Raw genomic sequence first — 20,581 nt, 5'->3', positions numbered from 1 at the left:
ACTTCTGTAATATTTGTGCTTACTCTGTGCCTGGGGAAAAATGAGAGCGTGCCAGGTGCTTATGAAATTTCTTCCATGATTGTTTCTCTGTGCTCCCTGTTAATTTTGATATGTGTCTGTAGAGAGATACTATCTCACTTAATTCGAGGTGTTTTCTTGGGGCAATTGTACCCGACAGCTGACATGGCTGATTTCTCTGAATCAGCTACAAAATATGCAGGTTTCAATGTGTTTTGGTTTTGTACTTGAAGCCCCTTACATGACTGTCTACTTGTTATTGGCTTTGTCGATTGCAAGCAAGAGCTTTGTGTTTGCAACGTGCTTTGCCTCCAATCGTCCTCCATATGTCAAAGCTCAGTTTTGGCATAGGAATTTGTTGTAAGATAGTTTCTTGTTCTTTTTAAAGACTGAACGGTTTTGCCTAAAAGAAAACATTATTTCATCTGGAAATCACGACCTAGGAAAACCAATCTATTTATAAGTACCTGGTGTTCTGCATATTTTAATGCTGTGTTTGGCTTGTGATTGCATTGCTGTTAAAACATGCACGGGAGCCTTACTATTCTGAATTGATGGCTCGTCAGTTTGTCAAGTGTGATTGCGTTGCTCTCGAGATGGTTATTTTCCTCCTTCTCTTACGTTGGAGCCGGGAAAATCAACCTCCTTGAGGGTCCCTGATCTCTGTGCCTTCTTCCACCAGCTCCCCGGCATGGGAGCCGCGTGTGATGTGCAGCTGGGTGCTGGCTTTGTCCATGGGGACCTCTCTCTTTGTCGGAGAGCCTGGTTCAGCAGCAGCAGTGGTGCTAAGTCTCACTTGGTTTGAGGTTTTTCGAGGTGACTGTTGTGAAAGATGTCTTTACTGACTTCCATTCGTTACCGTGAGCAGTTTATTGAAGGGGGATGTGTGGTATGTGTGGGGCATTTATCCTGATGGATCAAACTTGGCAGTGACAACAGGTTAGCATTTTGCATATTTGATTGAAATTGTCCACAGCTGCTAAATTCTGCCAGAACTAGAAATTTTTAGCAGCTGCCACTGGAATTGGAGAAGTCGGAGTGTAAGGAGCAGTGCAAGACTTGCGGGTTTCCACCCTAGCAAACAGCTTGGTGCTCCTGGAAGCCCTGGGCACAGCGCCGAGCATCGACCCCACCACCTACGTGTGGCACCATTTGGCTGCGATGTCGGGCAGCCCATGCTGCCGGGCACTGGGCGAGGGATGGATGGCTTCTCGCGATGCGGGAGGAGAGCGAGCCTCTGCCCAGAGGGGAGAGTTGGCAGGTTTGCAGGGTTCCGGGTTCGGCTCACCTCTGATTTTGCTTCTCATCAGCGTTCGCAAACAACAGGAGTCTTTCTGAAAGCCTACCTTGCGCCCAGTGCTGTGCAATTACTGACTTGCTCCATGTGCTTTATGGAGCTTGTGAGATTTGTTAGCTTAACGAGTAACTTCCAAAATATTTAGGGACGAGAGAAGTGTGGTTTTACAGGAATGCGAACTAACTGGAAACACTGGTGGTTGTCGCTACAGGAACAAAACCGGTTGACTAGTACACAAAGCTCTTCAAAGGTCACGGGGATCTCCGAGAGGCAAACCTGCAATGATAGCATTTCGAGTCATGAATTTATAGCTGATTAATCATTATAATATATGAAAGGTGCTGTCTAACTATCTTCTGGGCATCTGGGGAAGCAAAGGTTATGCAAGTAATTGGAAATACTGTGTTGCGAGCTGCAGGTTCTTCTCCCCTGGACAGGTTTGTGCCACCTTTGACAAATGAACACTCACTATTCCATAATTTTACCTGATTATCTAGAAACTGCCTAAATCTCTTGGGCTGGATCCCAGACTCTTCTTAGGCCAAGCAGTGACTAAGTTTGGTGGACCTGAGGGGCTTGTATTTAAGACTGGACGATTCCCAGCATTACGACATGCTTGAAATGATCCTGCTCAAGCAGGAGCATTGCTGCGTGGTTGCTAAATGAGAGCGCTGGGGTCCTCCGAGAGAAGCTGTTTGTGTCTTTCCTAGACTTAGTTTTACCTACAGCAGGCCCTGCTTTTCTTGAAGAATGCCTCCTTCCCTCCTGCAGCTTTCGTGTCCTGCCCATCGCTTCAAGCAGAAGAGAGAAAGTGTGTCTGAGGCTAAGGAAAGCAGTGGCAAACCGGGGGTGAGGAGAACAGATTGTATGGGACAAGGGAATGATGTTCAGCCCCTCTACTGTCAGGTTAGGGGGGTGAACGTTTGAGGGTAGGGGCTGGTCCTGAAAGCTAAGGCAACAGAAAGTGCCTTCGCCAGCTTCCGAACCCTGGCCCGGCTGCCTGGAGGTCCCTGGGTGTGGAAGTGCAAGTCCTGGCCTGTGTGTTGAGGGGACAGGGAAGCTGTCACGGGAAGATGGATCGGCGCAGACGTGCTCAGGCGTGGGCGTGCGTCGCTCAGCCGTCCAAGCAGCACCGAAACGTGGCTTCCTCACGTACCAAGATACACCTTTTTTCATTCTCTTTCCCCACACCACCACCTTATTTGTTTTCTTAGTTTTTTTAACTTCCAGTATTTCTCACAGGGCAAGAGAGCTTCCATACTGTCCCCTGTTGGGAGCTCTTAAATAATGCAGCCATCGAGTCAGAATTTAGTGCACAAGTAATGAAATTCATAACCTGAGTTTTCTATGGCAGCATTAACTGTGACACAGATTCATCACTGGCGTATCATCATTAAAAGGCAGTGGAATTGCATCAGGGATTGATGTGATCATATGCATGTAAAGATCAAGATACAAAAAGGTGTGATTTATGTAATATAAGCATAAGCTGTAATCCAAAAACCTTCCCACATGCGGTGTGACAGTTTCTGTTCCCAGAGCAGTGATGGCTTTTAAATTTACTGGGTAAATGTGTGTGTTTATGTGTTTTTATTTAACTCTTTTAAACATAGTGTTGTCTTAATCTTTTTCTCTCTCTCTTTTTTTTTTGTTGAATTATAGTTGCAGTTGAATCTGCATAATAGTTCAATGTTATGGAAATTCTTTATATTTTTGGATCCTGGGTATTATATGTCAGCATTTTATGTGTTATCTAGCAGGGAGTATAGAAACACTGCCGTGTCTGATGCACCCTTAGTAAAGACAAACGTAGGATATATAGAAAGTATATAAAAAGCAAGAAGATAAATGTTATTCAGGTTTTATCATTGTTATAATGGCTATCAGGATCATAGAAAACAGGTAATGGTGAACAAAAATTGTTCCCGGTTTTCAGGACGTGTTAATTCTCCCCTTCCTACCCTTTAGTGATTTGCGCCTGAAAAGAAAGTGGACGGAGCTGGGCCAGTTTGGTGATGTGGGCTGACCAGCAGCTGTGTCTCTGGTGGCCTTTGCAGGGGAAGGGACTTCAGGTACAGCTGCAGAGGGAGCTGTGCCGGGATAGCACGGGAGCGTGGCGTGGTTCCTGCTGCAGTTATCTCCTGGTCTCTGGGAGCTCTTGGCAGCTGCTCTGAAGCCTGGCCTAAATAACGTGTTTGTCTTCCACGAGGAGCAAAACTATTGAGATAAGTAGTTGCTGAGGCTGCCTGTTTGGCAAATATGTCAATCAGCTCAGAACTGTAAGTAAATGGGGCTTTATTACAAAGGTGTATTGCTCTTTGCAGTTGTGTAGGAGTTTACGTAATTTTTGAAGGAGCTCTTTTTATCTCCCATGTACAGCAGTGATTAGGATTTACTTCTGAAGTGCGGTGGCAGTTTGGAGCACTCGAGACATACGTGTCGGTCCTGGATGGTTTTTTCAATGCAAGAGACAATACTTGCGCTCTCCCCTGGCATCCAGTGAACAAATCGGGGCATTGACTTTAGGGGAATATTTGTAAAAGAACGTGGGGGATCCACCCTCCCCCCCAACTTGACTACACTGGTAGCGCTGAACCTTCACAAGAAGGTGCCTTTTCAGTCCGCCTTTCTTGGCCTCCTTTGAGTTGTGTTACTCCAGACACCAGAACTGATGGTGTTTGAGGTTAGACTTTAATTCAATGGAGTGTTCCGTGTCCCAGCCCTGATCCAGCAAAGCACATAATTGTCTTCAGTGCAGATCTGTTCACACAGTTAAAGTCAAGTTCATCCTTAAAATATCTGCTGCATTGGGGTCAGAGTTCTCTCAGTTGCAAAGTCTAACCCTTAGTGAGAAAACCAGAGCTGTTCATCACATGGAGTATATGCCTAATGGCCTTGTGAAGGAGCAACATTTACTGCATCTACCCCTTGTTTTTTGTTATACATACTACGTTATTTCTGTAGATGCCCCTGACTCTGCTGCTTTCCCACCTCACCATTTTCCCATGTCACTCTTAAATTTTCTCTCAGAAAGGATGCCCAAAGGAAAATGAATCCAACCATGCATCATTTGTTCTTGAACAGATGCTGTAGGTGAGACTGGATCGAAACCTCTTCTTCTTCCTGAAACAGTCACCATTTGTCTGCTCTTTGTAATCATTTGGCATTCACAGGCACGTAGAAAGCAACCACAGAAGACATGGAGATGGGCCTGAGGAACCCACAGGGGCAAAGAATTGGCATGGAGTTGGTTCTGGGCATCTGCCCATTTCGCTGTGCTTCGCTCCCTACGGCACAGATAGATACACCTTCTGGGGCGGGACAATACAAATGAGAATCGGCAGACCTTTGGCCATCCTCTCGTGTGCCAAACCCACCAGCCGCACCCTCAGAGTTCAGGCCGCTGGTTTAAATATCATGAGGTTTTGAACATGAGTGAATGTTAGGATTGGTTTTCATTTGTCCAGCAGCATTTAGTCTTTGGGGTGTTTAATATTGACATGGAGTCTTTGGGGAGAGGGATTGATTTTGCTTGGCTTTGTTGTAAAGCCTTATGCATCTGGTTACACTTAAGACGTTAGCTTGAGCTAACAACAAGCCTCTTGATAAAATTCACAAGTACTGGCAATACTGCGGACGTAGACTTATCTCCTGGGCATGTTTTGTAAAATTAAGCTATTTTCATTAAAAGAACAAAGAGTAGTATGGTGATGGAGCAGCTGTCATATTTTATTACAAAACACAAATATGTGGGAAATCAATTACAGCACGAGTGCCGCACAATGCATATTTCCAGTAATCCCCCACGGCCGGGGGAAGGTAGAAGGCTGATCTGAGCGCAGGAGCAGATGGCAAGCAACTTTAGATAGCTTCACTGCCATTTTTACTCTTTCAAGTGTTTGTGCTTCTCCTTTGATCTTCTGATCTTGAGTTCAATGTGTTTCATCTTCTTTCATTTACTATTTTCAAGTTTAACTTTCCCTTTAAATAACTTTTGCTTGGTGGAGTTTGTATTATGATGGGTTTTATTATCTTCTGTACTGTGAAATTTAAGGAGAGAGACAGTTGCTATCTTTCTTTAGTGTTGTTCACATCCAATAAAATACCGACTGCATCACTGCAGAGGACTTCACCATTCACCATGCACAGCTGTAATGGTACAATGAAAAAACCTCACCTCACAAAGTTACTGAGACGCTTACAATGCATATGAAGTTGCAGTAGACCTTCTTGGAAGGTAAATCCTATGGGTGTGTGATGGCACATCCCCAACAAGCACGTATGGAAGTTTGGTTTCATCGTTAACCCAGTAAATTTAATTGTTACAGTTGAGTAATTAAGCTTGCATTAGTATTCTCTGTGCAGATTACATTTTCATCTCCACTTAATTTATGTTTAAAATAAAAGCATTTTGCAGTGTTTTGAAGCAGAGTGGCAAGAGCAACATGGAGTGATCTGAATAACCATGTGATCTGTGTTTGCTTTTTCTATAGCTGTCAGAAACGATAGGAACAAAAAGAAGAAGGAACCTACAAAACAGGAGACCACAGAAAACTATGAAATGACAGCAGAGTTGGACGATCTCACTGAGAAGATCCGAAAAGCTCACCAGGAAACCTTCCCCTCACTCTGCCAGCTTGGAAAATACACTACAGTAAGTATGGTTTGTGACATATATGTTCTGGATATGCCTGGATGATGTGAATTTTGCATTGGAGGCTTCAGATGTTTTAAGTAGATGCACAAGTAGATGGCATTCCTTGCACCTCCCTAGCCATGAAAAAACGCAGGTAGCATGCAAATACATGCTGAAGAAGAGAAATTGCACTTGACTGTAAGCATTACTTGACGGTATTGCGAGAGACTGACTGAAGGATTAATCCAGCCCAGAGACAAGCTTGGAGTCCATGAGTCAATTACATGCCATCATTCATTAGAAATTTGTTGGCTTCCAAAGACGTGATCTCTGCTTGTGCGTCAGCAGATTACAACTTTGCAGGTGTAGAGAGCTCTTAAATGCTGCTGGATTAGTGGTGACAGTCCCAAAGCTGCCAAGGCCAAGGAAAATATGAAATGTCTAAATAAACCAGTTTCCAAAAAGCTCATTTAGAGTTTATTCCTCTTCCAGTATACCAAAATATCACAAAGCAGCAAACACTTTTGCTGCTTTTAGAAATGAAAAATCAGCCCCCGGTCAAGAAGTTCAGTACTGTAGCAATTTCTCCAGAGGATAACTTGAGGGAAGTAAATTTTTTCTATACATATATATGTGGCTAAATACAGGGAATGTCTGTGATATTTATTGATTTCAGAGAGAAAACTGAATGTCAAGTTTGCAAACGCAGTAATAAAAGAGATGCTTAAAAATAAACGTTAGGTAATGTTTTGAGTCCTGTCGGTTGAGGAATGACGTTGCTGGGTCTGGTCTTGCTGTTGGTTGGGGCAACACTGGCTCTTTCAGAGGGATGTGCAGAATGTCCTGAAGTAGTCGAGCGTGCACTCTTGCTGCCGAGGCCGGGAGTTCAGGAGCAGCATGGCTGGGGCAAGGAGACACCTGCCTCCACGGTCCTTGTCCTCCAGCCCCAGCTGGAGACTTGATACCAAGCCCCAGAGGCCAGGTGAAATACCTCTCTCACTGGATTGCTGTCACGTTTTGAGTAAATGCTCTGCTACCGAAACAAACATTAAATTTCTCAGAGAATAATCTAGGTAAATCCCTGTGTGGCCTCAATATTCACTGTTTTATGGCGTACTCATCTATTTACAAAGTGCAAGGCTCAAAACTCTCATGGCTAGGTGCAAGACTTTGTATTTAAGCGCAAGAAAAGCAAGCATAAATGGTGTGATGTTAGAAAAAAGCATGTTTCTCATGTTGCTGAAAGTATTTTCACAAGCATTTTCACATGTAATTTTGAGATCCACATAAAATGGTTAGCACTGGTGAAGGCGCCTGTCCTCTGCACGCTTCTCTGGTGCTATCCCTGCTCGAGTGAGATGTAGTCAAAACAGTCAGCGTAGGCGTGCTGGTAAAAATTACTGTAGCAGGCAAGCTCAGGCAGACCCCCAGGGACCAGCACAGCATGTGAGGCTGGAAGCTCGAAAGCGGCCAGCTGGTGACATAACCAAAGGCAAAGCTGGAGACGATGGGATCCATAGTGTGTCTTTTCAAGGAAATTCCTGGGTTAATGCCCTCCACCCCTCCCTGCGGCATGTGTGTGGTTGCGTCCTTGTCTTACAGTGAATAAAATCTTCTAAACAGGCTCTCACACTTCTGCAAACGCAAGAGTGCTTCTGAACAAGCGTGAAAATACCTTCCTGGTTCAAAAACAGTGAGTTTATGCCTTGTAGAAGAGGTGATCGGATGTCCGCAGCGGGGACGCGTAGCCAGGCGGGTACGCATGCCAGAGTTCATCACTCACAGGCTGCCGTGCAAATGGCCTGGCCATCCCAGAAGAACAGTCTGTCGGTGTGCCTCCCCACGTGAACGTGTCAGTACATACTGGTGTGATGATACCTTGTACTGGTAATTGCCAACCGTCCTGGCAGGTTGAAAGATAAACCTGGGCACCTATATGCTTGCTTTATGTATGGGATGTCTAAGTATCATTAATATTTCAGCTCTTGAAATGAGGCAAGTGGATGAAACCAAAGAGGGTCTTGTTGTGTACCACACCCACCACGGATGCCTTCGTCCTTGGCTTCCTGCTGACCCCATGGTGAGTTTATGTCCCCGTTGGAATTTCAGAGCCCTTACTGAGAGCACCTGGATTTAAGCAATGACTGGATGAATCTGGTCTGTCTATGGGTCCCAAGTAACCGTGACCTGACCACACTTTCTCTGAGGCTGGATATTGGTCATTCGTATCTCAGGCCAGGTCGGAGAGCTTGGGGAAAGAGATTCTTTGTTTTACCATTGGCCTGTTGGAAGTCCACAGCCGTTAGCTGCACATGGCTGAAGCCCCTGCTGCTTTGTCATGGTTTGGTGCTATACAAGTTGCAATAACAAAATGATACTGAAAGAGTTATTTTTGGCTTACCTTGAATCTTTGAGAGCGGTACAGCTTCCTTCAACTGCTGTGTCAATACTAATAGGGGTGCTAAATACTGTCTTCTTGCTGCATTCCCATAGCCTCTGTGTGAAATGCAGAGTATTTAAATCTCTCATCTAACTAAAGTCTGGTGACCACTCCAGCTTTTTAGGTAGGAATTCAGTATAAGAGCTCATTTTTGTGAATGCTGTCTCTGCCTGGCTTTGGAAGGGACAGAGTACAGCACTCCCCACATTGCTTGCGCCTGGTGAAAACCTCAGGGATTGAGAATATTCCTCAGTCCTGCTGGGGCTGGAGTATAGGTCATCATGTCCAGCTGCCCGTCAGCACAGGAGCAGGGGAGAAGCCTTTCTGCAGCGGCGGAGGATCCATGAGGCAGAAGGAGTGTGTGCTGGGCAGAGGAGCACAGCTTTGGCATTTGGACGACACCACCAGCTGCTGATCAAACGGCAGGGCTCAGGCAGTAATCTTTCCTTTCGAGATACTTGAAATAGAGACCAGAAGTCAAAAAAAAGGAGTTCATAGCCCTTTTTCTAAACGCTGAGTCCAATGGGAGCTAGAAGCGTACACCACTCTGCTTTTCTTGATAGTTACAAGCTAGTATGGGTAGAAGATTGCCACCAATCCTGCTTTTATGCCTGGTTCTGCAGTCAGGAAGCACAACGCGCTCACATTGCGGACTGTATGGATCGCTTTTGTAACCTCAGAGTTTTTTATTTAATTCTTTAAGCGAGAAGTGAGTGTTTTGAATTGATGTGGATTCACTTGATTTTCACGAGCTTTGCACTTGTGCGCTGCTAGAGATGGTGGACTGAAGAAACTGTTCTGCAAGCATGGCCTCTGTGTGCCTTCGCTTACGTGATTGTTCAGACTGGTTTAAAACATGATTTTGTTTGTTGCTAAAAAGAGCAAAGAATTTTGAGTATAAGAGTGTGGAGTAAAAAAGACCTTGCAGAGGTACAGTCATAAAAAAACATGTTCAGACTTTTAGCTTGCGTATCTGGCTTCTCTCACTCTTGAGCACTGCAGCCTGCATTTCCCAGAGGGAAAGGTTACATTCTGATTTTTTTTTTCCCCCCATTTTGTATTTTTACCTGTTCAAAAATGGTTTTGGAGAAGCATTTTCAATTATGTTCTTTTATATCCATCTGCTCTTTGAAAAGAAAAAGTGTCCATATCTGTAATAATTACCATACTTTGCATAGTTAATACAAGTCTACTTAAAATAATGGGAGAATAGCACTTGTATTAAATTCCCTGGGTCATTTGACTTAACAGTTGCATTTGGTGGGCAGTGGCAAGTATAGTTCTGCCAATGATGAGAAGCAGCAAGCTGTTTAAACGTAATGGATTTCAAAAGTCCATCATAAATAGATCTGTTTTATTACTGTCACCCAGGTAAGAGAGAGCGCCGTAGTAATTTCTCTGGAGATGTCATACTTTATAGTATAATTGAGTGTAACTATACTGCTTGTCCCTTGAGACTGGTATTATTTGTAAGACTACAGCTGCGTTACATTCAGCCTCGTAATAAAGGGAGGATAAAACAGAAAATAATTTTGACTCTGCGGACCTTTGCTGCGGGTTCTCCCGGGTTGCCTTTGGCTGGCTGGAAGCAGAGAGGTTTTGCATCTCGGCAGCATTTTGTCCTTTCTAAGTGCTGGGCTTAGAAGTTAGGCGGCTATTGTTCTGTGCCATTGCAGAGGAGTACATATATACATAGATATATCTCTCTCTCTCTCCATCCTGATGCTGGGACTGAGCAGAGACATGTGCTGTGGTCCTCGGTGAACTCGCTGGAGCTGGAGTGGATTGCTGCTTTTACTAGAGAGGCATAGCAAGTGTTCCTGATTAGGGCAGAGTGCCCCTGTGAGCCTTGTTTCCTTTGTAAAGTGGATTTTAAAGACGGTAGGGATTCTGCTACTGTGTATGTTTCTGCGAGTACCTCATCCCGCATCGTTAATGTGGAGATAGAGCAGCCTGCAATGAAAAAACAAAAATGATGGAAAAAATGGGATCCATTTATGTGGCAAAAATGGCTGTTTAATTGGATTTCATAGCAAGGTTGGGCTTTTCCACTGATAAAGATGCCACTAGGGTGTATTACAGTATTGTTCCACCATATGTGCACTGGTGCAAAGGCCTGAAAAACATGCAAGACTGCTCCTGGAAAAGACACCCAAAAAACAGCTTCAGTAAAATATTCACGAAAAGTCATAGCATCTGCATCTTTTTCACAGCATGGTTAGAGGAGATCCCCAGGCAAATTTAATCAGTGTTTCTGTTTCTAACATGCGTTTTATTAACCCTGTGTTTTATTGTTCAACCTATACATTGATACTGAGTCAGTTTTGGTTTTACATATTCAGAAATGCTGCTAAAAATCCAGCTATTTTCCATGACCCTGGCAACTACATTCATTACCAAATAAAATGTTGAAAGTCTTCCCATTTGTAGCATCTCAAAGATAATGTGTAAACCACATTAGCTCCAACACTGAAGAATCTGGCACCCGACGTAATAAAACACCCACTTATTTTGTACTTTATTAACTGCCCTTTCTCTTCAGTTTGCATAATAGTGAGTTAGATTTACATTTGTTAAGACGGCTGTGCGTTACTCTTAATAGAAGACATGTCAAACTTCCCGTTGCTGGTACTGCAGCATGATAAAGTAACCTCATATGATACTGATGAAGATTTCGTTCACACTTGGTGGTTTCATGCAACGTCTTTTTTTCCAGATGGATACCCTATTGTAAAATGATTTCCTGCTTTAGGCTCTGCTTTGTGTAGCGCTCCGCTATGCCATCTTTCTATGAACTGGATAAACTGCCTATTAAATTTAATTACAGCCTGAATGACTGCACATCTTGATCTTATTTTTCCTCCAATGTACTGTATTTCACCAAGGTCCTTGAGGATGAAATAAAATAAATCTGAAGGATGCATACTCCAGTAGCCAAAAGAAATGTTTCAAAGGGCATTACAGTGACTGTTAACCCATTAGTTTTGGACCATTTTGAAGGCAATTCTTTAGGTTTACGATTATAAAGATGTTTTCTCCTGTCTTTTTCTGCTGTCATTTAAAAAAACAAAACAAAATAGAGGAAGTTCCCAGAATAAAAATTCAAACAGAAATGAAGAAGTTAATTTCTTATCCCTTAAAAAGAGGGGGAGCGAGGAAGAGCACCTATGCACCTTCAACTACACTAACTGTTCAGCATGATTAGCATTTATTTTTTGCAATAAGGGCCTAATCTAAGTATTACTGGCTCAAATCTCCACCCTGCTGCATGTGAGGGTGAATGTCGGGCTGGCGTTGCCCTTGGGACCCGTCAAGGACTTTCCCCTTTGTGACTGACGGTGGTCGTGGCGCCTGCGAAGGCAGCCCCGGGAGGGGGGACAGAGCGTCACAGCCAAGCTGAGCTCACCCCACATCCCCTCGTCGACCTCTTCAGGCCCTGTGTCCTTCCCGTGAACTGAAGAAAGCTGGTAAGCTGATGACTTCAAGGGTTTCCAAGGAGGTGGACATCTCACCGTCAGCACCTATGGTGGCAGGGTCACTAGAGATGTTTCCTCCAAGAAAGTGCGATCCGTGTAAATTGAATGCTTTTCGATGGCTATTTATTTGCCGTGTCTGTTAGACTTTTAGGTTGAGACTCTTCTCATTTAACTTTAATTTTAAAGTTAATTAGACATTTTAACTTTTTAACCAGCTAAGACTAAGGCAGCTAATCACATGGGCTTCCCTTGCAGCTGGGGAAAAAGCTGCCAACTGGGGGGATTTTTCCTGACCTGCCTTAGGTACTTATCTGGAGTGGGTGAGGCCTGTTTTTGGAGATGCCTCTGTCTTGGTTAGTCAACAGGCTCAGATTGGATGTGGAAGAGGAAAACTCCACCTTTGTTTTTCTGTGGTTGCAAATTGAAAACCAGCATGTTTTTACAGGTAAAATTCCTCTTGCAATGAAGAGGGGATCGCCAAGACGCTGAAGGCAGCTGCAACACACCAAACCATGAAATATTTGGGGGGGGGGACCATCACACTGACTGCATCCTGAACAGCACTGGATAAAATGCTGGCAAAATGGGAATATGCTGCGTGCTGGGGAAGGAGGAGAGGAGCTTCGAGTATTCCAGAGCTCTGCCGTTACCCATTTCTTGTCACCCCATGGGAATCATGGGCGGATTGGAAACAACTCACCGGGTCTCCTCATGCCCCCATCGTTTGTTGGACTAGCCTCATACAAATTACAGGAACTTTTGAGGTGGACGGTTCTTGGCTGACATATTTAACTTGTTCAAGGGTTAAGTGGTTATTCTGCATGTATGAAAACATGAATTTAATCAGAAACTTAGCACAGATGTGCTACGCATCCTAACAAGTGATGGACTTTTGGATTAAGATACATGAATATATGGAAACAGTCTCTGAAAGATGCAGCTGGAATGTCCTTGTAACACTTCAAACAGTAGGGAATATGTTGGATGTACCATCAAATGAGCATATAGCATTCATCAGCGCACATGGTGTTTTTCCTAACGTCGTGTAAAGAAATGCTCTTTAATTCATGGGAGACTGTAGCTTGAGAAAGCTGTAAAACTCTTGCAGAGCCACAGAGCAGATAAATTAAGTAGAACTAATTTGCTAAGACCTTAAGTATGTGAAACTATGTTCCAAATATTGTGCTGCTTTTTCCAGATGAGGACCTGATATTTTTGTTCCACTGTTCATTTATATTTTCTGGGTTACAACTGTAAATTGTCTCTCTCAATGCACTTATTATATAATGGCAAGGAAGAATAATGATAGTGGCATTTGGAAATGTTTAAGTTCATTTGTATTCCTTGTACAGATGGCCTCTGCAATCGTAAGTAACAGAGAAATATCCAAGGAATTTTCAGACGATTAATCCAAGTTTAAAACCAGCATCATCCCAACAGCAAGCTGCAGAAAATGCCTGGAATGTTAATAGAAAGTACTTCTGGAAGGATACTCGGTGGTCGTTTCTTTCCCTTGAAAACCATTTACTGAAAGGGACGTTGTTGATTTATGGTGCCTTCTGTATGTCTTTCCAGAACTCCAGCGCAGATCATCGGGTTCGACTGGACCTCGGACTTTGGGACAAATTCAGTGAACTTGCAACAAAGTGCATTATTAAAATAGTGGAATTTGCAAAGCGATTGCCAGGCTTTACAAGTTTGACCATTGCAGACCAGATAACTCTACTTAAGGCAGCCTGCCTGGATATACTGGTATGTATTTTTAACATCATTGTTATACCACTAATGTATTTTCTATTGCTCTTCTTACTGTAATGGACAGGGAGAGGGGGTCAAATACTGTTCCAGCCTTATGGTTGTAAAATTGAACTTACCGGGTAGTCTGGTAAGGTCACAAGTGAACTCTAGTACGTCTACAGACGTGTGTTACACGGGATGAACATACTTTCAAAATAAGTCCTTAGAGTTTGTGGATTTCAGAAGAGTTGCAAGAAGGGCACATTTTGGTATTGTGGCAGTAACTTGAAATATGTGCAACTTTGGAAAAGCGTCCTTATTGTTAACACTAAAGAGAGATCTGATTCTCTTTCCTTCCTCCTTCGTTCTCCCTCCAAAACATAATGCCCTGTATAAAGGATACCTAGAAAGACAGTGCACTGCATAACCTTTTAGAAACGTGCTGTTCCTGTGCTAATGAGGTGATTTGAGGAACAAATCACAAATCTTCAGAGTGAGGTTTTTGCAGGTTGTAGAGGAGAACCTGGTGTGCCTGGAGCCCAGCAGGCACAAGCCTCCGGCATGCAGAACCCCCGGCTTTCATCAGTGCCACAGGCACCTGGGGAAGTGGACTTGGTAATGGACTCTCTACAGATTTTGGCTAAATGTCATTTAATTTTAAATAGGCAAGCGTACAACCTGAAGCAGGGAACTGTGCAAGTGGGCTTGGAGTTTTTCTCCAGACCTTGCCACGACATCAAGGCAAGCTGTCTTCCCTCCGTCTCCAGTTGTTTCTGTCATGCTGACCTTCAGAGGAGCCCTGTGGGATCTCAGCATTTCTTTGTCAAGACCTTAGAGGTCTTCAGGCTTTTAGTGGCAGACATGCTTCTTGAGATTTGTTGTAGCAGTAACTTCCAGTAAAACAGTATTTTCAATGTGTTTTAAACGTATTTTAAATGTTTTCTCCTGAGCACATACCTTTAGGTCTTCATTGAGCCAAGCATGGCCAAGAAGCCCATTGAAGGATGCCTCCTGTAGATGTATTTTTTGGCATGACACAGGAGTTTAAACTAGGGAATTTGAAGTTGAAGTAAGTAATCTTGCTTCAAACAGGATCATATCGAGGAGGACGTTAACTGCTGTGACCTTTTCCTCTTGTTTTGTCAAAAGCTGTTTTGAAGAATCACATCTAGAGGACATTGATGAAGGTGGGAGACGGGGAGCGATATTATTCTTTGGCCTATGAAAAAGGGAAGGTTGAGCTTGCCATGCCATGCTTGAGAGTCCTCTCTCGTTGTCCCCTTTGTCAGGGGACAAGTAATGTCCAGGCACTCATTTAGACTTGACCATCTCATCGTTACTGTGTGTGGTCCCTCCATGGGGCAGGGCCATTCGTTACCAATTACATATCACCAGCTCTGTCCTGATAAGACACAATTACGTTCCCCTTACACCAAGAGGCATGCAGTAATCAATGTGGCATTACCTCAAGTGTATTCTGCCAGAGGTGCGGGACGGGAACTGCTTTGTGCTTTGCTGTTGTAACCAGTAACAAATGGTTAATAGAGAAACTACCCAAAACTGGTGGGGAGGAGTCAGGATATAGCAAGAACCTGCGTGTCCAAACTCTTTATGCCTAAAACTTAAGCCCTTAAGCTGCCGCCCGCTATTTGGAGCTGCCATGCCCTGGCTCCAAAGCTGCTGGAAAAAAACAGGCCCTAATTCTGTAATTGCTCAGGATCCTGTGAGCTCCTGGCACTCTGTGTTGGGGTGGGTAGTGGGAGCTTACCCCGGGAGCACCACGGTCCCTGTAGCACAGCTTCTCTCACTGCCTGTGTCGCTGAGGCTGGCTGGACAATATCAAGTATTTAGGGGTAGCCTTTCTGCTAGAAGTTTTATCTGAAGAGCCTTTATCAAAGTGACTAAATAAAAGCCTAATTGCCAGATTAGAAAAAGGAATAATGAAGCAGGCGGTAAATGGTGACTTTATTTCAACTAATTAATGGATAGAAAGGGTTGATTCCTTAATACAATTCTCCACTTTTACTTTGTGGTCGTGTGGCAACCTTCAAGCTCTAGTTACAAACTTTACTGAGACCTGTCAGTCTCGATCACCTGGTCGTTCTCTTTTTTATTTTTCATGAAGTCGGAGAAGGTGACACATCCAAGCGAGGGGGTTGTAGTGAGTGCCATAGCTACCCATAGCAGGGAGGAGCTGCGGCTTTCCCAAAAAGCAGATAGGATGTGGTTGCCACGAAGAGTCCTAACTCACCGTGCGACATTTACATGAGCTTTATGTGACTATTTTATGTGCTGCTTAAGAAGGAAAAGGAATAATTACCACAGGCACAGTAATGCGTGGTAATGTGAAATGCCCATATCCATTAAACCCACCTCACCTGCACATAATCGGAATTGCCGTGCAGCTCTGTATCTTTAGTTAAGCTAAACTTCGGTACTTGGAGCAGGGTGTTAATAGCTCGTACTTCGAGCGAGCTAGTTCTCCTAATCGTGAGTGTTCCGAACACTTCATTTTCTTGTGCATTGAGACAGGGAGCGAGCACCGTTCCCCCTCCTGCCGCATGAGCACCAGCTGCCGGCGCCTGCCGTGGTGGTCTGCTGGGTGAGCACGGCCAGAGGTGGGCGTGAGCCCCGCTGGTGTGCGCTCGACATCCCGCGGCCGTGCAATCCTCCGGGCGCGTCTGCAGAGCCGCAGCGCGCAGGAGGAACAGCATGGGGCTCCCGTGGGGCTCCCTGCCCAGCCAGGCGGTGTGGCCGGGCTCCCCCCGCCAGCAGGACCCCAGGTCACTGCCTACCCAGCAGCGCTGTCTCTGGGCTATGGGGCGTCTTAAGCGTCTATAGACCAAGGGCTCTGCTCAGTTGGTTCCTGTGGCCATGCATGCTTAATAAACCCCGCTTAAACGGGCTGACAAAGGAAATGGTGCCAGGAGCTCAGTAGACTCCGGTGAGTATGGGCCAAAGAATTGTTTTATATACAAACAAACAAAATCTCTGGAAGGGAAATCACATCAAGCCTCGCAAGGCAGCTGAAGGCGCCGATTGAGGATGGTGGAATTTATATCTGCTCTGGTGCCAAAAGTTTCGGGGATAAATATTCAGTCAGTAACCCTCATAAAAGCGAGTGCTTCTGTCTGCTGGTACGCTGGCCCGGCAGCGGTCGAGCATCCCCAGCCTCGCCGAGCGCCGGCAGGATGAATGGAAGGAGTCCAGAGTCCAGCCTGTCTTAAATCCCACGGCTAAAAACCTGAGAAGTCCTTGAACGCTAATCCTTAATAATGTCATTTTTGCTTTCTGTTGTAAAACCCTGCGCATTAATGCTAGGAAGGCGTTTGTGTGTGCGGAACAACCCGTGCTGATGGGGGACGGCAGCACCGTGGAGGTTTCAGAGTCACCTGCTTGGGTTTCTCCTCTTGGGAAACCATCCCAGCCAGCTAGTGTCTGACACAGGATTTCTTAAAAAAAAGCCCATCTTGCCTTAACTAATCTGTTTAAAACGAGTAACTATTCTATGGTAGCAACAATTTTGTAAATGCAGCTTTCTGGATGGTTTTGGTTTTGTGTAACCCATAGGATTTTTTGCTTTGCACTTTGTAACTGGCTCATAGGGACCCCAGATGCTTTAAGATATAAATATTCCTTAAAACAAAGGGTCCTTTAATCATGGGCAAGAACTTTATTTATGGCTGCAAGTGGCATTTAAAAGCAGAGTGACAAGTAAAATACTTGGCTTGCTTACAAAATCTAAACAACATTGAGGACATTAGGAGGATGTCTTCTAGACAGCAGTTCAGTTTAAAATGGAGAAAGATACCATGATTTCTTATTTTGAAGTGCTGACATTTCCCATATGTTCTTCAGTGAATATGAGCTTGAGATCAGCTTCACTTTGACACTGGAAGTTTGCCCAAGAAAGGTTTTGCAGCAAATCAGCAATATCCATGGCATTTCGCAGATCTTGATGAAGGACACAAATTTAAAAAAAAAACAAAACCCAACCAAAAAAAAAAAAAAAAAAAAAAACCCAAACAATTTCAAATGATCTGTCTCAGAGTTTAATAACAGCGTGTTGTGGGATAATGTCGAAGGAATGCAGGAGAAACCTGAGACGCGATCGCTGCAGTCAAGCTAAGTGCATGGCAGAAAACACATAGCTGAGCTTCAGCTGTGCCAGTGCCCGTCAGAGCCACTGCAGGCTCTTCCCGTCGACGGCCGGCGCAGCGTTTAGTACGAAAGCCCGAAGTCTGCCTTTTGCAAAAAGCTGTCCTGTGTGCTGCCTGAGCCTGGGGGTAGCCAAATTCCACGGGACCTTTATGTTTTAATTCTAAATTTTGCAAGGCCCCTGGAAGTCTCTTTCTATGCGTGCCCACAGGGGCTCTAGGCTGAGTAACCTACCCCCAAATTCTGTCCCGATGAGGATCCAGCCTGGACATCTTCCTCTGCGTTAGCCCCGGGGTGCAGTGATCTGGTAGGTCTTTGCTGAGCACCCCCAGCACGTACCCCCAAATGGAGTGGGGCTTACGGCACGGGGGGGTGAGCGTGGAGAGCTTCACAGTGAGGGAGCCAGCAGCCTGTTGTATGGCAGGAGGCCCGCGTTCGGCCTCCAGGTTGTTTGGGGTGACCGCTCCAGGGCACCCCGGTCCCTCTGGGCAGTGCGGTGCTGGCAGCCGGTATCCAGACATGCCCTTGGAGGGAGGGTACGGAGGAACCGTATCTGCGCTCCTGCTTGGGCAGCCGCCGGGGGGGCTGCGGGCAGCCTTCGGGAAACACCACAGCGTTGCCCAATTTAGCTCCAAGTCCTGCTCCGCTAATTTTTTGGGCTGGGAGTCCTGAGAGTGTGGAGAGAGGAACTGTAGTTGCTAAAGCTTAGTAATTAAAATAGCACGGGAACAAAAGGGGCTGCCTTTCTCCCCAGCTGAGCTGAGGGAGAATCGGCACCACTTAAGTAGTACAGAGCCTTGTTCCTCCAGAAGTTGGATACCTGATCATCACAGGCCACGCACCCTTACTGGAAGGCAGCTGCTTTATGTGCAGGCTTCAGATGGGAAGAGTTGCGCTCCAGTTTCTCTTGCATGCCGTTAGAGAAGTAAACCAAGTAGCTCTTGGGTTTCTCCGTAAATATGTAAGGTTTTCAAACCTCGCTTTTCTTGAAAACAACAAACTCTGCATGTTTCTTCTCCTTTCTATACAATCCTTTTAATGATTTAAAAGGATAACCGACAGCTAACTTGAGGGGAGAGAACTGCCAGTGGCTACTGGCAGTGCAGAATATGGTAAACATGCTGTCTTTTATTGACAGGGTGCCATGCTTTGCAACGCAAATTTCTGCTAATAATCCTAAAATACACTTTGGCTATTACACACAACCTTTGGAGCTACCAGCAGCCTTTTAAGATCATTTGTATTAGTGGGGAATTTGTGGTCAGTGAAGAATTTGAGTGCCATATTTGTGCCCCTCTTGGTCATTGATTCAAGTAATTTCAAGAGCTGATTCTAATTGCGGGGTAGGGGAACGATACGAAACGTGCCTGTCCGACCGCCCAGAGTCTGAGTGCTTCGGCGTATACCCACAATGTGAGATGATTGCTGAGATAGAAAACAGTTGAAGAGCCTTCTGCAGAAATGCACCCTGTTAAGTTCCTTGGTAAGGAACTTAAGAAGAGAAATAAAAGCTTCCCTGTAGGTCTCTCACATGCCATGTCCTCCTCATTCTCCTCCCTGCTTATTTGGAGCAGTGTTGCCAGGGAAAGATGAAAGTGGGAGAACCAAGCCCAGACTGGTCAGCTGCCAAGTGCTGGGGCCTCTGACTCAGAGCTTTGGCAGCTGTAGGAATAATTAAAATTCTCTGTGTGCTTACTTATATTCCTGTAAATCTTTTTTGTTGAATCTTTAAAACCAAGTAGGATGGTTGTAAGGGAAATAAATATAGTCAAGCCCTGAAAAAATATGGCTGTAGTCTTAGCTGAGCTAATCAGTTAGACTTCTGCAAGGTGTTAGTTTAGTTTAGGGATACGACTTCTCCCACCTCTGATTATTTTAAACATTAAGCATTGACGTATATATATATACATATAAAAAACAAAATAACAGAAATACATCAACATGATGGACATCTCTTTTATTTGATCCTTCAGGCAGGGTTCATTAATAGCAGCTGTACAAAGGAGCCTGTGCCGTACAGAGTCTATCATGGGACACATCCTGGGTTTGCTCTGAGAGGCGACAGCGTTCGCGCACGCCCTCTCTCTGGCCATGCTGCCACCTCCGCCGTGACAGCACTCTTGATGCTGCGGTTACCCCAGAGGCATTTACTAACAAAATCCAGAGCATCCTCGGCGTTTTATTCATGTTTTGCATTGCTCCGTGTCCAGTTAGAGGTGTGAATCCCCATCCTCCTCTCAAACGCTCTTCCATCGGGGGTCAGTGCTGGGTGGCTGTCGGCACACCAGCCAAAACCAACACCGTCTGGGCTTGCGCCGAGGCGAGTGACGCCGTCGGCAGCAGGAAGATAGGCTTTGCAGCAGGGTGTGTGTCCTCACTGCCGCTGCCCAGGGCTCGGGATGGGGGAAGCGCCAGAGCCTCACGGCAGGCTGGGGGCCAGCGAGCTGCTGAGGTTCAGCGTTAGAGCACACGGAAGTAACGGCAACCATAAAAGCAAAGCGCGGCCAACTCCTCAGGCTGCCGGCCGGCCCCAGCGCGCTGCGGCGCGGAGCTTCGAAGTTTGACCGTCCGCTGAGGCGCGAGCTCCCGGGCTGGCAAGACAAGCAGTGCTCCATGGGGACTGCAGCAGCAGCTTCCCGGGGCATGGAGGGTTTGCTGTCAGAAGGGAGGGCACCCCAAAGCGCAAGTTACGTTCTGCCTCCCTCACCAACTCACGGCCGTCTGCACCCACTCACACAAAGATACCGCAGAGACACTTCGTCCTTACCAAAGATGCAACCCAGAGAAGCACTGCCATGCAAAATCGATCCCCAAAATCA

General features: G+C 45.3%; 1 protein-coding gene across 1 annotated transcript in view; it reads left to right on the top strand.

Moving 5' to 3' along the window:
- Positions 1–20,581, top strand: part of RARB (retinoic acid receptor beta) — a gene marked incomplete at both ends in the record, with an annotated part of 193,446 nt that overhangs the window by 166,867 nt on the left and 5,998 nt on the right. The window contains 2 exon segments of the mRNA XM_082015158.1: positions 5,809–5,969; positions 13,443–13,619. Of these exon segments, the coding sequence (XP_081871284.1) occupies positions 5,809–5,969; positions 13,443–13,619 (338 nt within the window).

This window comes from Phaethon aethereus (genome assembly GCF_964289735.1).
Source record: "Phaethon aethereus genome assembly, chromosome: 2".
In the NCBI taxonomy this organism is placed as follows: domain Eukaryota; kingdom Metazoa; phylum Chordata; class Aves; order Phaethontiformes; family Phaethontidae; genus Phaethon; species Phaethon aethereus.
The sequence above is the reverse complement of the archived record's forward strand: the minus strand, read 5'-3'. Positions and strand labels throughout refer to the sequence as shown.